The following is a 19,988-nucleotide window of genomic DNA, read 5'->3' on the forward strand; positions in this document are numbered from 1 at the left end:
ATGTAGTATGTCTGTAACAATAAAACATTCATAAAATGTTGAACTGTTACATTGCTGGAGTTTGCTCTATGGATGCCCTTGGCAGTGTCCGTCGGCCCTCGGAAAAACCCCTCACTCGAGTGTTATTCTCCCCACACACACACGCACGTTGAGTTTTACTTTAGCAAGTGGAAGGTAATCTGTATGATATGCCACCAGCTGAAATACCGACACTGGAAGCAAGCATGGTGCAGAATCCCGACAGCGGTAGGTGAGTACCCTAACCTCCCCCTTTCCGCCCCCCCAACCGTCCCTTGGTGGTGCCTAACCCTAACCTCCCCAGTGGGTGCCTAACCCTAACCTCCCCCCGATGGTGCCTAACCCCCCCATTCCCACACTCTACACCTAACCTTCCCGGTGGGTGCCTAACCCTAATCTCCCCCGGGGGGGGGGGACTAAATCTACCCTCCCCCTTCCCCGGGGACAGAGCAGTTACTTACTCCGGATGATCGGGATTCCAGCGCTTTGAGATGTCGATGTCTGTATCCTGTTCACCTTCGGGATATCGGCGTCGGCATATTGCCGGGCGGCGGGATTCGGGCGGCAGCATATCGACGCCCGTCATTCCGTCCGCCAGCAATATGACTGCATCCCAGTGGAAGGTATGGGTGGTAGCATCTATTCCACATTGGCGTGTGCCCCTAACATAGCATGGCCAAGTGCCATACTCTCAGCCTGTTATAGACACGAAATAGCAGCAGCTGGGAGCCTCCAGATAAGGAGCTGCCAGCTGCTGCTTCTTCATGTTAGTGGCCAGTGCTTCATGTGCAAAATTGTATATAAATATTGTAGATGAGAACACCAATATAAAGCTACTACACTACCTCTTCTGGTTGAATTGACATAGCCTTCTCTTGGCTGCTCAGTGTAACATACAGCTCTGTCATCTACAGGTTAGGGAAAGATGTACTAAGCTCTGAAAAGTGATAAACCACCAGCCAATCAGCTCGCAACTATCATTTTTCAAACACATGACAGTTAGGAGCTGAGAGGCTGGTCAGTTATCACTCTCCACTTTATCACTTTTGAGAGTTTAGTACATCTCCGCCTAAATCTGATAGATTATTGTATGTACACTATATATAATTGGTATGTATAGTATATACCAGATGTTCTATATATTTGATGAAACAATTAGGTGAAATGCACACTTGTGAAAATCCTGCTCTTCCCCTTGAATACCAAACTACTGTACTTGGGTCTTACTGACACGTGCATCTGACAAATAGACCAGTTGTATGTAGTAAGGCCATCACCAAACTTTTGCCTGCAAAAATGACAGAAATGCCTGTGAAAAATATCATGTTACAGCATCTGAGAATCCACAAAATCATTTATTCAGTACAGTAGCAATATTGTTCCCAGGACTGTTCAGTCTTTCCCACTGATATTTAATTCAAAAGGTTATTTTCCCAGGTTGACATGTCACAATGTTTTTAATCCTATACATTTTATCAGTTATATTTACATATGGATTCTGTTTTGCCAGATATACAAAGCCCTTAACGTTTGCTGACTGTATTGGTGATGAGTTGCCACTGGGATGGGAAGAGGCTTATGATGCTCAAGTTGGTGTTTTCTACATTGACCATAACAGTCGTAAGTAACCTGGAGTGATAAAAGTTTATAAGATTTCTTAACTATCTATGTGAAGACTAGAAATAAATAGAAAGAGAACCGGTATAGAACCTTTTAGGACTCCAGATGTAAATGTGTGAGCTATGCGAGTTTTCCATGTAATTTTTGTCATTTTCTTTTTTTTCATCAATCAGCCATGTTCATTTATTTAGTTAAGAATTTGTTCCACTTTAAGTATTGCAATGAGAAAGAATATGGGATGTATTTTTTTGACTGGGACAGAAAACCATCGATTTAGCAAGCTATTATGTATATATGTATGTTCGTATGTGTGTGTGTGTGTATATATACATATATTGCTGTGCAATCGTTTTGGGCAGGTGTGGAAAAAATGCTGCAAAATACGAATGCTTTCAAAAATAGAAGTGTTAATAGTTTATTTTTTATCAATTAACACAATGCAAAGTGAATGAACAGAAGGGAAATCTAAATCAAATAAATATTTGGTGTGACCACCCTTTGCCTTCAAAACAGTATCAATTCTTTTAGGTACACTTGCACAAAGTCAGGGATTTGGTAGGATTAACTCAAACAAAAACAGATGTGTAGGAGGCTTAAAACTGGGTGAGGAACAGCCAAACTCTGCTACAAAGGTGAGGTTGTGGAAGACCGTTTCATGTCAGAGGTCATACACCATGGCAAGACTGAGCACAGCAACAAGACACAAGGTATCAGCAAGGTCTCTCCCATGCAAAGATTTCAAAGCAGTCTGGGGTTTCAAGATGTGCTGTTCAAGCTCTTTTGAAGAAGCACAAAAAGCGGGCAACGTTGAGGACTGTATAAGCAGTGGTCGGCCAAGGAAATTTAGTGCATTAGATAAAAGACGACACATGCTTACTTCCCTTCGAAATCGGAAGATGTCCAGCAGTGCCATCAGCGCAGAACTGGCAGAAACTAGTGGAACCCAGGTACAGCCATCTCGAAGTGGTCTTCATGGAAGATTTGCGGCCAAAAAGCCATACCTTCGACGTCAAGCCAATCATCTATGCATGAAAACAGGAACTGGGGTGCAGAAATATGGCAGCAAGGTGCTCTGGACTGATGAGTCAAAATTTAAATATTTGGCTGTAACAGAAGGCAGTTTGTTCACCAAAGGGCTGGAGAGTGGTACAATAATGAGTGTCTGCAGGAAACCGTGAAGCATAGTGGAGGTTCCTTGCAAGTTTGGGGCTGTATTTAGCAAATGGAGTTGGGGATTTGGTCAGGATTAATGGTGTCAGGCAGGTACAGTACTTATCCATCATGGAATACCATCAGGGAGGTGTCTGATTTGCTCCAAATTTATTATGCAGCAGGACAACGACCCCAACATACAGCCAATATCATTAAGAACTATCTACAGCGTAAAGAACAACAAGGAGTCCGGGAAGTGATGATCTGGTCCTGATCTCAACATCTTTTATCTAATGCACTGTGTGGGATTTCATGAAGAGACAGAAAGATTTGAGCAAGCCTACATCCACAGAAGATATGTGGTTAGTTCTCCAAGATGTTTGGAACAAGCTTCCTGCCGAGTTCCTTCAAAAACTGCGTGCAAGTGTACCTAGAAGACTTGATGCTGTTTTGAAGGCAAAGGGTCGCCACACCAAATATTGATTTGATTTAGAGTTCTTTTCTATTCCTGAATGTCTGTGTGTGTGTGTGTGTGTGTGTGTGTGTGTGTGTGTGTGTGTGTGTGTGTATGTATGTATAATATATATATATATATATATATCTCTATACCTATCCTAGCCTGCTCTTGCAGTTGGTGTGGGCTAGGACATGTGGCACTGGCTGCGTGTAGGGCAAACTGGCCTACTTCTGGGACCTCCACTCAAGGAGATCCTGGAAGGGGACATGCAATTGTCAAGTGCAGAGGGTATGTAGACGTGATTTGCATCATTATGGCCTGGTCCCAGGCTATACAGTGCCACAATACTCACCATCTTGCAGTGGGAGACAGACTATAATAACACCTTTTGGTAACAATTATGTCAATCGGGTATATTTACATATGGATTCTGTTTTACCACATATACAAAGGTCTAATAATAATGGCGGACCAGCAGCGATTATTATCTATCCATATCGCCAAGGATATTCTAATTTTTTATGAAAATATCCTTGCTATGTACCAAGGGGAACTCGCAGGGACAGCGGTTGCAATTACCTCTGTCCCTGCGAGTCATGTACCCGGCAAATTGTAGAAGTCTTTCTCAAAAGTAAAAAAAGACTTCTCCAGGGAAAGCTGACACTGTACATGCGCACAGTGTCAGCTTCCAGAGCCGACTGGAGTCTGCTGAAGAAAGATCTCTCTACCTGCCCCTGGAGCCTCCATAGGCTTAAAGTAATGTAAACTACAGGGGCTAAACTCTGAAAAGCTTCGCTTTTCGGAGTTTAGTAGATAGGGGTAAATTCGTAGTCCCCATTGATAATAATGGGGACTGCAATCTGCAGCCAGCACTAATTAGCACTTTGCAGGAGAATTCTAGGAAATTACCTGCATTATGCCATTAGAACATAGGAGCAATATATAAAATTCTGCAGAAACTGAGAATGGTGAATTATATGTGACAAAGGGAGAATGCAGAGGGCATATGTGACAATGGGAAAGAGAGTGGACCTAAATTATAGAATTTTATCCACAGTTAATTATTTTCCTTTTGGCTTTTCTTCCAAGGTAATGACATAAAGAGAACTATTGTTTATGTGATTAACAAAAAATATTTTTTGATTGACCTGTAAATACATTATTAGCAAATGGAAAGCACCAAATACAATGCAAAGTATTTTTCTGTCTTACAATGGCTGGTAGAAACATACTTTGCTCTCTAGAAACACTGTATTCCCTTTATTTGGTATGCATTTTCAATTAGGCACTAATTTCCATTTGAATTATTAAGAGCTCTCCTTCTATTCCAGCCGTGACAGATTTTTCTAAATATTTTAGGCAAGTGAAAAGATATGCAGATTGGATGTCAGTGTATTGTTTTGTGTTGTCATTATTAAATATTTATTGCACACTGATGGGTCAGACCTGTTTGTGTGTGAGTGGGGAGGAGCCTCTGATCTGTGTAGTACACAGACCTTCAACCATTTGCAGAAAGGAACATCTATTATTCTATTTCGATTTTATGTTCTAGCAGTGATATGTAAAGATTCAGTAAATCCACAATTGCACACTGATATCTATCAAATCACATGTATTGCTAGTATGAAATAGCTCAGCTGCAGGACCAGATATGCTAAATATAAATTATGACAGTAGCTTGCATTCCCAGAACAACAAAGGTTCATAGCATCATAATGAATATCTTAAAGGCAAACTCCACCCAAAACAAAAAATGCAGTTTTGGGTGGAATGAGGTGTGGTTAAAGTAAAATCCTTTTGGAAAGTGTTTATAAAGCTGTTTTTCCATTGCTACTTATCACAATTACAGATGTGTCCACATACATCTTACTTCCTTACGCATTAAACCGGCCTTCTAGTCACGCCATGTGTCTAATTGTGCGACTTTTTATCTTCAGATGCATCTTAGTTGATGTGAACAGGACACACATGCAGCTTTTGCTGATTAAAATGATATGCAGCATGCCTATTCTGAGTGTGACAGCCGCTGACACTGTAACGTAGCATTTTGCATGCAGATACACCCGCAGGCGCACACAGAATATAGGCATGCCGCATATCATTGTAATCAGCTGAAGCTGCTTGTGTATCCTATTTGCATTGAAGTGTGAATAAGACACATTTGAAGGTAAATAGTTACATGAAAAGACGCTCAGAGCTACGGAGTCTCACATGTTATGTTTAACGTGACTTGTGTCCACATAAATCTTACCTCCATGTGCTACATCTGTATAGCAAACCTCCTATCACCATGATTTGCCCAAAAACACTTGCTGAACCAGTTGACTGATGCTCAGTTGCCAATCGATTTTAGCTGATAGCATTAAAAGTTAATTACAACTTTTCCAGGTCAGTCTCATACGCGCAAGCTGGGGGGGTTTCAGAGTACCTAGAAACCCCCCCTGCCCGCCACTACATTGCAGCGCAGCTTAGCAATATATATATATTTTTTGTAAAGCGATCTGAGTGAGCCGGCAACTGTACCTGGCTGAGCTGGCTGTAGGGGGAGCTGCAGCAGTAGCGCGCAGCTCCTCCCGGGCAGTTTCCAATTCCCATGGGGGCACCGCATTGTGGGAGGCTTAGAGATCATAATACTCCGGCCCCGTAGATGCCATCCAGGAGTGGGCAATACAAACTTTGACCAGCATACAGACATTCAGTACATATTGACGATTGTGTCTGTCAAGCAAGTGTTTGTCTATAATTCCAAGCATGCAAACAATAGGAGTAAGAACAGCCCGTGGGACTCCTGTAGAGCAGATTACTCTGAGTATTTTTTCCCAAAATGACATAATTCTAGGGCATTCCCAGAGCAAATGCCAAAAGTTGGCCAAAGGGGCATTGTATTTAGGACAATTGGAATCTGAACGTACCCCAAACTTGACCAGACGATCAGGGGTTAAATAAACTTGATGCAACAGAAATAACTGGATTTGTTGGAAGCGAATTGAGGTGGTAGCCAATCGCGGACATCCCAGTGCATCCTGCCATGATTCCTCCTGTATTACACCCAAGTTAACCTCCCATTTAGCTCTGAGAGCTGGCATATCATCATGGTGGCGAGCTTGCATTACAAAGGAATAAGCACAAGAAACAAGACGACGAGATCCGCTTATAGATATACATTTTTTAACAGGGGAAGCCTGAATATTCGGGGGGGCTTCAGGGAACTGGGGGCCTGATTCAGACCCGCTCACGAGCGCACAGCGATTGCAAGCGGGTCGATGGTCCCCCACTGCGCATGCGCGAGACCTGGCCAGCGACGGGCGCTCCGTCACTATGGGTCTCGCACCAAAGCAGGGCAGCTGTCGATTGTGATTGACAGCTTGCCCCGTTTTGGAGGCGGGCAGGGGGGGTGGCTGGCCAAACGGAGGTGTTCCTGAAGGAACGCCTGCCGTTTGGGGGCGGCCACACTGACATCACGAGTGATGTCAGTGAGTGAGCTTCCGGCTCTATTAGATTCGAAAGCTCACTGGGGCTTGCGGGAACGAGACCCTACCACAAGGGTCTCGTCGCAAGCCGCGATGGTCGCCCACAGCTTAGCGAGTGGCCAGGAGGCCGTCTTTATAAAATAACAGGGATGCCCTGATTCAGAGCAAGAGCTCTCAAAGAGCGTCCGGCTCTGAATCAGGCCCTGGGTCGCTAATGCATGTCTGAGCTGCAAATATCTGAAGAAATGTGTGGCCAAATTCAAGTTGTAACTGACTAAAGGATTTAAGCACACCTGCAGTGTACAGCTGGCCCAAGGAGACCACTCCCCAACTGCCCCAAATCTCCCTGGTCTGCAGCATTGAAAGCTCATGCAAGGCTCGAGAACACCATAAGGCAGTAGCCGGATCTATGCCCTGTGTCTTAAGAAGTTTTGAGACAGATTCCCATATTCGGACAGCTTGATTAAGTAAAGGTAACATATTATTGGAGATTTTACCGCTAAGTAATGCCTGCAAAGGAGTATGACCCGGGGCGACCTGCGAAATCATGAGAGCATGCAGGGACTGAGGATCGGAATTATTGATCCAGTGCCACAAATGTGCCAATAGGGACGCAAAATAATACATGCGAAAATGGGGAAATGCCAGACCCCCTTATGCACGAGACCTAGTAAGCACATTCAGTTGAATGCGAGCTCGGCGATCCACCCAGACCAGAGAGGAAATCAGGCTATTGATTTGACGAAAAACTTTCTGGGGAAAGAAAATCGGAGAATTATGAAATACATATAGCAGTTTAGGTTGCAGCACCATTTTGATTAAGTTAACCTGCCCAGTGAGCGAAAGCCGACGTTTCCTCCAAATCTTCGCCCGAGTCCGTAGATATGCCACCTGACCATTTAAGGTCACATAGTCTCTGGGAACATTGGATATCCATATACCAAGATATTTAAAGGTATTGACCCACTTCAGTGGAAGTATGATACCTGGATTCACAGGGCATGGTCCTCTAAGAGGGAGAATACAGAATTTATCCCAATTTATCATAAGTCCCGAGAAACTACCAAACCAAGTAATGAGATCAAGAACATGAGGCATGGAACTGGAAGTCAGAAACAAAGAGCAGCATGTCGTCAGCGTATAACGCCACTTTGTCTGCTCTGGCCACCAGCTCCAGGCCTCCAATATCCCTATGTGCCCAAATGAGACATGCCAAAGGCAGGAGACAAGGGGCATCCCTGTCTCGTTGGACGTGACAAAGGAAAAGAGGAGGAGATAAAGCCATAAACAGGTACCCTAGCTGTTGGGGCTGAGTATAGGAGATTAACCCACTTTACAAACCCAGGGCCAATCCCAAAACAATGCATGGTCTCCCATAGTAAGGCAAATCAAATTATTTATTTGAATTTAACCACAATCTGATTTTGCACTAACTTCCTTAGGTAAGGCAACTCTTCTATCTCTATTCAGCTGCGAGTTCATTTGGTTAAATATATACCAGCTTTGCACATCACCAATTCTTATTTGCAATATTGCTCTAGTCTCCTAATTTTTGAAGCACTTTAATAGATTATTGATAATAATGAGGTGTGGGTTCTAACTAGGTTGTGTTGGGTATGTAAGTCACCCCTAATGTGGCTTTGCTGTACATTTTGGTAGGTATATTATCCTTTTGGAATATAAATCCCAAAGTCTTAGGTCTTTTGCTGATTGTAGCAAGTTTTGCTCCAAGATTTGTCTAACTTGTTCCATCCATGTTGCCCATTGTTAGACTTGTGCTGAACATAGCACCATCTTCTTGCACTTTTTTTTATACTTTAATACTTTTTTAATACTTTTGTAGCCACAAAATAGTACACAATCTGAACAGAGTGCCAAAGTCGATCATAGCCCCTGCAAATTGTTTTTGGTGTCCATTGGTGTCTCTCAATAGATTTAATCTCACACCAGTGTGATGGGTTCTTCCTTGATCTAGTGTTCTTCCACTTTTACTACTTCTCGAAATCTGAGCACTCATCTCAACCTTTCACCATACAGCCTGTCCACTAGACTGCATGCCCACCTAGTCTACAGTAACTAACCTCTGCAACTTTTCTCTCCACTAAAGGGGCCCATACACTGTGCGATAAAGCAGCCGATCTGACTGATTGGTGTGATTTGGCTGCTATATCGCACCGTGTATGGGCCTGATGTCGGACCAAGCACGCACCCGTGGGGTCGTACATTTCACCCCCTGATCTTACTGCAGGATCAGTCGATCAGGGGATGCGATGTGCGATCCCATGCAGCGCTATGCGGGTAAGGGAGGGGAGAGCCGGCATATTGGGCGGTCGGCCACCCGATCGCACAGTGTGTGGGACTCGCCCGATATGTCGGACGTGGGATCCCCTGTTGCCTCGCACGGTGCCATTGCACCATGTATGGCCGGTATAACAAATCCCCATCCTTTATAAAACCTGCTGTCAGTTCCAAAGAAATCATCTCTTGACATTAAACCAAATAATTGCAATGCATCTTCAATTAATAAAAGTTATTATAATTTTAAATATCTAATGCAATCATTCGTGTGAAGTAGCAGCTGGTACATCTAAAAGGGAAATATTTTGTTAGAACACAATGGGAACAATTGGAACATGTGCTTAAAGCTTTTATTTGTGGTATTTAATAAAGATATATTATCACAAAGGTTCTGAATATACAGTAGTAACATATATTCAACCGAGTATATATCACAATGTTTAGTTGCAAGATAACAAACATTTAAATACAATTTTATTTTGGCTCATTCAATGAATTCGCAGCAGGAAGGTTGCATGTTAAATAAGAGAAAACTTAGATATGTCACACTGACATATCAAGGGGGCGCTAGCAAATTATTAACTGAGAACATATATTCCAATAAAATTTATTGTAAAAATTACAAACCTATATAGCAAACTAACATTAAATCACTTAAGAGCATTAGAGAACATGTATAACAAAAATTCCACTGAAGATTTCGTTGTGCCAAATGTAGTGATTGGCAAACAATATCAATCTATATGCAGGAACCAATATTTAGTCACCCCTCTCCAGATGATACCATGAAGGAGTATAGTTAGTGAGGATTATTATCCCATAAGGTAAATTGGTCAATGGCAATATAGGGTTAAAGATCTCCCATTAAGTTAGCTTAGTCAGCAGCAACATAGGATTTAAAATGTCCCGGTATATAGTCCCAGCTGTCTTTTCAAAAACTCTGGGGTATTGCTAGTCCGGTGTTTACCTTGTTCCAGCTGTGACCAATGCTCCAGGCAAATTGTCTGGTAACAGATGTAAAACCCCACAAGCCGTTTGCCTTGCTCAGGCTGCAATCACTTGACTCCGGGCGGTGATAATAAAGATACTGGCCCTGATTCAGAGCCGGACGCTCTGACAGAGCGCTCATTCTGAATCAGGGCCGTCCTTCTGAATTGTGGGTGATCACCCACAGCTATAGCGAGCGGCCAGGAAGATGGTCGCGATGGTCAAGACCATCACGACCATCGGGCTTGCGACGAGACCCTTGTGGTAGGGTCTCGTTGCCGCAAGCCCTGGAGTGCTTTTGGCTCTATCAGAGCCAAAAGCACTCCCACTGACATCACTTGTGATGTCAGTGGGTCTGGCCCCAGACGGTAGGCGTTCCCATGGGAACGCCTCCATCTGGCCAGCCATGCCCCTGGCACGCCCACCAAAGGGGGCATGCTGTCACTCACCATCGAAAGCACGCCCCCTTTGTAGCGAGACCCATAGCGACGGCTTGCCCGTCACTATCCGGGTCTTGCGCATGCGCACGACGGAGCCGCCTCCGTCGTGCGCATGCGCACTGGGCCAACATCGACCCGCTTGCGAGCGCTCGCGAGCAGGTCTGAATTAAGGCCCTGATTCAGAGACGGACGCTCTGACCAGAGCGCTCGCTCTGAATCAGGGCCCACCTCCATAATTATGGAGTGTCCTCCTGATCGCTCGTATAGCTGTGGGTCACCACCCACAGCATATACGAGCGTGCAGGATGATGGTCGCGATAGTCTTGACCATCGCGACCATCGCCACTGTGAGCCGAAGCCTGCGGTTCAGTTTCTCAACCGCAAGGCCCGGAGTGATTTTGGCTCTATCAGAGCCAAAATCACTCCCACTGACATCACTAGTGATGTCAGTGGGGCCGGCTTCTGACGGTAGGCGTTCCCCTGGGAACGCCCCCGTCTGGGAGGCTCGCCCCCGGCACGCCCACCAAAGGGGGCGTGCTGTCAATCAACATCGACAGCACGCCCCCTTTGATCAGACACAACGAGCGAAGGAAAGTCCTTCGCTCGTCGCGTCTCGCGCATGCGCACGACGGAGCTCCCTCCGTCGTGCGCATGCGCAGTGCAGACCATCAACCCACTTGCGAGCGGACAGCTGCTCGCGAGTGGGTCTGAATCAGGCCCTAAGCCCACTGTCTCCTCCGGTCAGTTTAGCAGCACAGCACGTACTCACTTAGATGGTGTAGGGGGAGTTAGGTTTGAATAAGATTCCAATAGTAAATGTCCAGTGTAAGGTAGGAAGATAGTGAGTAAGTGTATAAGGCGCTGAAAGAGAGTCACTGAGGGTGTGTCTCCCCACTTTAAAACTTACGTTTAGGTAAATGTAAAATAAAAATAATAATAATAATAATAATGATGAATATATAATTTGGTTAAAAATCAACAATAGCCCACTTTATGATTGCTGCCGTATACCAGAGTAGTCTCTCTGGGAGACAAACATAAACCAAAGATGTATATATACACACTACATGCGCCGTAGTGTGTATATATACATCTTTGGTCCAGTGTAAGGTAGTCTCTCCAACTACTGCACTATTTTTCTCTTTCTCTTTGCTTCCAAATTCTTTGGACGACTATTGTACAGCTACCTATATAACTTTCTCTCCTCTCGCTGATGGTTTACTTACAGCAAAGATTATAGGTCACTTCTCTATGCTCATCCCCCTGGACCACTCTATTTCTTTTAGCACTATTAACCACTCTCCTTCTGCACACCCTTCACTCCATTGACCTTTGTGATACAGTTAATTCCTTTTTTGCTTGCAGACATATGTATGCTGATGTCACCAGTGGTGCCAAATCCTGATAGCTGAGTTTTCTGACACCAGAGATGTTCCAGTGTATTACACTTCATTTTTAGTCTTCTGCATTCCTGTATACATTGTTCCTGATTCCTATGTTTGACCCAGCTTAAATCCTGCCCTACACCGCATCTCTCTATTTAGCTGCCTGTTATGTGCAATCCCTCCTTGACTTTGGATTGTGACCTGACTATTCGTAGTCTGATCCCTTTGGCATAGACCAGGGGTTCCCAACCACGGTCCTCAAGGCACACTAACAGTCCAGGTTTTAAGGATAGCCATACTTGAGCACAGGTGACTTAATTAGTACCTCATTTATTTTGCTTTAACCATCTGTGCTTAAGCATGGATATCACTAAAACCAGGACCGAGGTTGGGAATCACTGGCGTAGACCATTCTTCTCCATGTACCAAACCCTGCTTGCTCACCACTCTCCAGCCTTTCATATTAGGACCAAGTTCAGGGGCAGTGACCTGCATATAGGTTACACTTACGTCCAAACAACTTTGCAGAGGCTCCTAATGACAAACCACTGATGCACTGATCACACTCTACACTCTTGTCATCGTTTGCGCAAATCTTAGGTGATCGGTACAAATCTACCTATCTGGACATGTGGGGCTGTTGGGTAGGTATGTCTCTCTTTCACTGTTGCACTACATAGAAGAGCAGCCGTGAGCAGGTGCCACACTCAACTGCTACTGGTGCGTGTATCAATATTATAGGAGGGGCATGCAGTGTATAAGCACTTTTCAGCACTAGGCATGCCCCTCTTGACCGCTCCCCTGCTTTGTTGAGTGTCTTTGTATTGTATAAGATGCATGCTGTAACCTACTAGGCAGTTAACAAAACAACCTCTGCATACATCTCAAACTGCCTCAATATACCCTGCCTCACATCTCCTAGGATCAACATGACTCGTGCCTCGCCTCATCTCTAATAACCACCTCTTACTAAAGGCCCCCATACATCAGCAATCGATTGTGGCAATTCTGCAATTTGCTGATGATTGTGTACAAATATCTGCAATGTATGGGCTTCACAGATCGCAAATTGCAACCAAAAAGTCATTGGAACTGTTAAATCAGATTGTCCAACATGTTGGATTTCACAGATTGGCAGATCTGTGTTTGCTGCAATCGATCTGCAAATCACTAACAAAGATCTGTAATATATTGGCGCAGATTGCGAAGATCGGGCAATAAATCTTCAAATTGTTCAATTGTGGTTTTCAGATTGCTGATATATGGGGGCCTTCACCTTCCTACTAATGAAATTCCCTACTACACTTCCAACAAGCAATCGGACTCTTCCCAGACTTCAAATCTATCAGTACCCATCTTTTGATAGCATTTAACTTCTACTATTCATAGTGATACACACTTACAAATATCCTTCTCTCCACTCTGAGCCACACTCGCTCAGCTGTGCCTGTGTCTCAGTAGGTTGCAAACTCTCAAGACTTGGGCCCTCCCTAACGTTTGTTGCATTTCTTTTTCTCTACCTTGCATGTTTTTTGTATGTCGTGCTTCCCCCTTATCCATTGCTTCTGTGGCACTTATAAAAATCAACAGTAATAGTAATAAGAATGATGCCAATGAAGGTGGTGTCTCCTGGCCTCCAGGGTATACCAGAACTACATTACTATATTTAGATTTACATGTATTTTCCTGCTGTGTCTTTTTATTTTCTGTTTGTCACTTTACATGTGTACATTTACAGAAACCACACAGATAGAGGATCCACGGGTACAATGGAGAAGAGAACAGGAGCGTATGCTAAAGGACTATCTGGTGCTTGCTCAGGAAGCTTTGGTGGCTCAGAAAGAGATTTACCAAGTCAAACAACAGAGGCTGGAATTAGCCCAGCAGGAATATCGGCAGCTACATGACGTTTGGAAGAATAAACTTGGGTCTCAGACAAGTTGTGAGTATTACAGCAACTTCAAACCCACTGCAGCATCTGACAGAGTCTCTCATTTGAAATGTATTAGGGGGATTTTATGTACCACAACATTTTAATATAAATGATTCAGACCTTCAGCATTTCATCTTATATGGTGATAGCATGAAATAATGAATTTCACTAAATAAGTAATACATAAATTGCATTTCTTGTTTTGCTCCTCCTGTTTTTAATAGATTGCATAACCCTTTTTTAATTGTCTACATGTTATGTTTGCAATAACTTTTCATAAAAAGCATTTTATCAACAGCTAGCTCATTCACACCGTAGTGGAAGCAGCGGTCAACTCTGATCAGTTTTTATTTGACACATCACAGATTATACTTGTTTTATTCAGCGTGAAAAGATCAGCAAGGATCATGCAATTCAAAAGACATGTTGTTGCTAAGAACAAGCTCTAAGAACATGACACACTATACAGTCTAATACCCCTTTCAGATATACAACCCGGGAAATTTCCTGCTCAGACCCGGGAATTTCTCCTGTGCAAATTCCCAGGTATTTGGTAGAGACCCCCCCTTTCACACTACAGAGTCTACCCGGGAAATTCCCAGGTAGACCCCTTTCAGACAAGAGCAGGGTTTTTCTGCTTACCTGCCTCTTCTCTGCCGTCTGCTCCTCCTAACCTATCCCCTCTCTGGCTGATGATGATGATGTCATCATTCAGCTGCCGGAAGCCGGCCAATCATAATGCAGATTTTTTTTTTTATTATTATAATTTAAAAAAAAAAAAGTTTTTTAATTCCCTGGTGGTCCAGCGGGAGTGCGGGTGGCCCGCTATGGCTGGGACCAATTGGCGGTCTTCAGCGGCGGGTGTCCCCGGCGTCTGGCTGGGGTCCTGTGTTGCTGACACAGCGACCGGCGTGGCGGGCGGCCCGCTGTGGCAGAGACCCGCCGGCGGGTTTCCCCACCATCCGGCTGGGGTTCTCTGTACACAGCCGGCCGATAGTGGTAAGCAGCAGCGCTGAGCGTCCTATAGGACGCTCTGCGCTGTCAACTACATGTAAAAGCTGCTTGGTGCTGCCCGGGAGTAGTAAATTCCCGGGTAGCCCCATTAATACAGAAGCAGGGTAATTTCCCGGGAAAAACCCTGGTCGATTGAAGGGGCGGCTACCCGGGAACGTGTTCCCAGGTAAGTACCTTTCAGACAGACACGGCTATCCGGGAATTTGGCTGAGGCAGGCCAAATTCCCGGGAATCTCGAGATGTCTGAAAGGGGTATAAGTGGACCTTTATGTACTGTAATCCCAGTCATGATAAGTTTACTGAACTTTGTGATAATGTAATTTTTCTTTTTTTAAACTTTGACTTCATTAAATATTAATTTATAAAATCCAGGTAATAGGATAATTTAGTGATATGAATGTGCTCCTTATAGGGTGGCCAAATATCACTTGTTGACTGTCCAATTAAACTTTTCTTTTGCTACTGGAAACTTGATAAAGGGACATTAAGACTGAATTTATTTAGAGAGTCCATAATTCCTTTTGACTTATTAAACCAATAGGCTACTTTTGCAGACATTTCTTCTTTAAAAAATAAAATAAATACAAGGGGCAGAGCTGACAAAAGGTAATTGGGTATCCTTTTTCGGGCGCCCTCCCTTCCCCTTCATGTACTATGCTCTTCTCTCACATTTGCTCCTGTGAGTCTGATGTGACCTCATATCTCAGCATCATCCATCCATCCATTCATCCATCCATCACTTTAGCGTTCCCTAAACCATTGATCCCTAGGCAACATCTAAGTTTGCCTAGTGGTAGTACTGGCCCTACTAAGGGGTAATGACTTTTTGGGGAAATAGTCGGCAGGGTCAGGATGTTGATGGTTAGAATCCCGACAGCAGTCTGAATCACTGCTCCAGAATTCCGACTGCGAGTATTAGGTTAGTTTTATGGTTAGGGGTTAGGGTTAGATACTAGGGGGAAGGTTAGGGTTAGGATGTGGTAGGTTAGGGTTAGGCTGTGATAGGGGAGTTTTAGGATTAGGCTGCGGGGGGTGGGATTAGGGTTAGGCTGCAGGAGGGGAGGGGACGGTTAGGGATAGGCTGCGGGAAAGGTGGGTTAGGGTAAGGGTTTGTATACTTAAAAGATTCTATGTGGATTCTAAAGGCCAATACACAGTACATGATATTGCTAACGATTTGCCCGATTCCAACGCATCGGAACTACAAAACGTCAATATCGTGCAGTGCGTATGCACTACATCGTGTTGTGCGCTCCCGTAGGGTCGTCAGCCGCGTCACCTGATCTTTTGTACATGCAGTAAGATCAGCCGGTGCGGCTGACGTTACAATGCGGCGCTATGCAATGGAGGCTGGCATATTGGACGGTCAGGCACCGGATCGCCCAGTGTGTATGGACTAAAAGATATGTTGGCACGTCGGTGCTGGGGTTGTGGGTCGCATCACTGGGTACACTCGTTTAGTGTGTACCCAGCTTAACTGTCGGTGTTCTGACTGTCTGCATCCTGACTGCAGGGATCCCGTACCTAACCCGCTTTTGGGGAATTGTCCTAAAATAGAGGTACATAGAAGATCATTATTGATGTCAACAGGCCCCAGAATCTTCCTCCACTTCATATGTGTGTCTCAAATGTGCCATCTAGCAAACTACATGGGATTTCAGATTAATTTTCTTCAACAATGATCCTGAGTACTTTTATAGTATCAAATTGCATTATTACATTTAATTATGAATAGGGAAATGTCAACAATGGTGAGAAAAATCCTTTAATTACATTGGTTTATGTCCTCCTGCCAATATGGATATAAACATACATAGATATACATACTTACACACCAACTCACAATCCTATACACAGCATGAATGATAGAGAAACTGAAACCTGTTATGCTTATTCTGATTACTAACCAGAGAAATCCATTACAATTCTTTACATCATACTATAGCAATATCTCCTTATTGATGGTATTAGGACAAGCCTGGTCACCTTGCTTTCAGTCAGAGGAGATCAGTGCTATTACTTGCTAACTGACTGGTGCTTGGCCATGCTGTTTAACAGCATCAACCTAATTTCTGATCTGCAATTAAATTAGTGCTGCATTTGCCGTATGTTCTCTATTTGCATCACAACTTTCTATATGAAAATGAGCTATAGCATCGTTTGGTTATTTGTTTTCTCTTCTAGTGGTTTCAGGTTCTTCTTCTAGCTCGAAATATGATCCTGATATTCTAAAGGCTGAAATTGCTACCACAAAGTCCAGAGTAAGTTGTGCATGGTAATGTAATTTGTTGTTTTTTAACAATGTTATTAGAGATCCATGGTCTTCTCCAGTGGCAAATGTTTTAGACATAAATGGATGAGGTGTGAGGTTTCCCCGCCATCAATGGAGAGGTTTGATGGTGGCACTGGAATGTTTTTGTTTATTTTTTAACTGCTGTCGCAGAGTGTAGAGGTAGAGATAGAAGCCCCCTTATATCTCAGCCTTGTAGATATAAGGAACAGGACTAATTAATACAAAAGCTGTGATTGGCTTGCACCTCTCACGGAATGGGTATAAACTGCTCAAATACAGACGCCGGAATCTTGAAGACTAAACATCCTGGCTGGAGATGGTAAATATGCTAACCCTCTCCTTCCCCTCCCCTAACCTCCCTGGGGGATGCCTAAACCTAACCTCCCCCCCAGTGGTGCCTAACCCTAATATTCCCTCGGGGGTGCCTAAACCTAACCCCCCTATCCCTGGGGAAACTAGTATACTAGTGTGGACATTCGGGATTCCGGCGGTTTGGGATTCTGACACAACAGCTTTTAGTCCTGCTTGTGTCAGTCTTACGGGTGCTATAATATTTTGAGCTACTAGCATCCAGTGATGACTGCAATCCATCAGTTGTCTCCCTTCAATGGTTTTCTACCATTGATCGAAAGAACCGATCGTAGCCTTTGATGGACAACGCTAAATACTCTTGGTAATTGCACACAAATTAAGCACTGTGCAAAATTATGAATTTAGAAGGAAGCTTGTTAAGCAGCTAACAAATGTGTTTATATGTATGTAAGGCCAGGTGCCCACTATTTCTGCAATGTTTTACTAGCATCTGGAACTAATGTCAACAGCTAACTTATTCAGTGCATATGGATGGAACAAGATGTGTTTCTGAATGCTACTGCAACACACTAACATTGATATCCATTCTATTGAATGTGGGTGCACTGTGTTGGGCATAACAGCTAAGTTGTAGAGACCTACATATTACAACATAAATATATTATTGGAGAGTAGGAGAGAGGAGCAGATTACATTGCTTTCTTTATGGTTTGTTTTATATAAATATATGATAGTTTGAATGGCTCCTATTTCTGTTTACTGTTTCTCTGATGCATGAATTAAAGCATCTATGGACTTGCACATTTAAATATACTGTTTTTACAGGTTAGCAAATTAAAGAGAGAGGTGGTCTATATGCAGCAGGAACTACAATACAAGGAAAATGGTTACCAAACGCTTCGACAGTAAGAATTTTTTTTTTCATTTATATTGAGTCTGTGAAACGATCAAGAAAATTGCTTTGTATTAGGCTTTATAGTTACTTCTAACTGGAAACCCGCATAGTTACAAGCAAGACACGCAAGAGCCAATTCGGAGTTAAGGGGCCTATCCACTAGACGATTTTAAATGAGCGATTGAACGATAACGATGTCGTTATCGTTCAATCGTTCATAAATCGTTTGCAAATCGTTCGCAAAAGTGTCTAAAATGACAAGCGATGCGCGTGCCCACTGGTCGTTTAGACATCTATCATGTTGCAAACATGCCGGTCAACCTGACAATAACGTCAGGTTGAGCATGTTTGCAGATGATTGATGTGCCTACACTCAATGACTGCTCGTTCAGTGCAGGCTCATCACAGACTGACAAACGACTGCACGATTACAATGGCGTAATTGTGAAGTCGTTTTCATGTCTGCTAGTGGATAGGCCCCTTTAGACCTATACCAGTTTGTGTAATGTAACTGACATACAATACAATCTGATCTTGCCCAGAAATGCAGCCACATTAATATGCGTCTATGCAGATTTGTGGATTTGGGCACTTACGCAGCTTTGCGAGCAGATGCAGGCCAGCACACAGGCACATATAGGCTGCTTCTATTGCGGGATGTCGAGGGCAGGCGCAAATACATCATGATGGTGATAATGGTCGCCAGCATTAGCAAGTGGCTTCTGATTGCCTGATCACTGCTGATGCTTAGGTGCTTTTTTTTGTTGCTTGTACATATATTGTTTGTATACATGTATTAGCAATTTTTAGATATTTTTTGTATACGAGATGGAGAGTTGTTCCTGTTGTATTAGTGAGGATTGTTTTTAAGCTTCATTAAAGCTAGATAATGAATACGTATTTGAAGAAAAAAAAATACTGGTTTAAACCATTGTGTGTTGGTGTATGGAACAAATGCCTGGTGTTGACCAGCTGCATATGATACTGGAGTACAGCTTGCTGCAGCATGCATAAGATAACAATTGCAGATTTTTTTAGTGATTGCATTTGATACGTGCAATTTAGAGCACAAATAATTCACACTCTGTATCAGGGCCAAAGGGTTTAAGGGAACTGTCATAGCTTCAACCCTTCATCAAGTGTGGTGTAGTATAAGTTCGCTGCAACTCTGAGTGAATCATTTAGTGTTTTCAGTGAAAGGGGTTTTATGCCAAAAACTAAGCTTACCCTCCAGATTCTTTTTTCTTGTTGAGTTATTTCTAGCCAAGGGAGCAGACGGTATTTTTTATCTCTATATTTAAACTAAATCATACCCTTGTCTCTACCATTTTGGAACCTGTAGAAAATCACAGTCATCCTTTCTTATAGAACTTAAAGCAATATCTGCACCAGTGTTCTCCCCATTTCTCAATTTTACGGGTGATCCATTCAGCTCCTTTTTCATGCCACCCTGCACTCTGACAGCACCAAACAGATAGCTCTCCCAGAGCGTAATCAGTGTTGCAGTCATGTGACGGATGCAGTGCTTAGCTAATAGCGCCCCATTGCTAGGCTAGGTAATGGCAGACTCCGTGTCTGTCACATAACTGAAATGCTGATTACGCCTTGCAGATCACTACTTCTGGGGGAGCTATCTGATTGGAGTCTGCATCTTAAAGGCGGGGAATGTGCTCCGGCTCCTGGGTTCCATTTGCGCCTATTCTGGTGCACTTTC

General features: G+C 43.5%; 1 protein-coding gene across 1 annotated transcript in view; it reads left to right on the plus strand.

The window, feature by feature from the left end:
* Positions 1–19,988, plus strand: part of WWC1 (WW and C2 domain containing 1) — a 288,584-nt gene that overhangs the window by 97,162 nt on the left and 171,434 nt on the right. The window contains exons 2-5 of the mRNA XM_088454941.1: positions 1,529–1,638; positions 13,566–13,769; positions 16,959–17,035; positions 18,205–18,284. Of these exons, the coding sequence (XP_088311067.1) occupies positions 1,529–1,638; positions 13,566–13,769; positions 16,959–17,035; positions 18,205–18,284 (471 nt within the window). The remainder of the gene's footprint in view (positions 1–1,528; positions 1,639–13,565; positions 13,770–16,958; positions 17,036–18,204; positions 18,285–19,988) is intronic.

This window comes from Taudactylus pleione, unplaced genomic scaffold, assembly GCF_031769625.1.
Source record: "Taudactylus pleione unplaced genomic scaffold, aTauple2 ptg000637l, whole genome shotgun sequence".
NCBI lineage: Eukaryota > Metazoa > Chordata > Amphibia > Anura > Myobatrachidae > Taudactylus > Taudactylus pleione.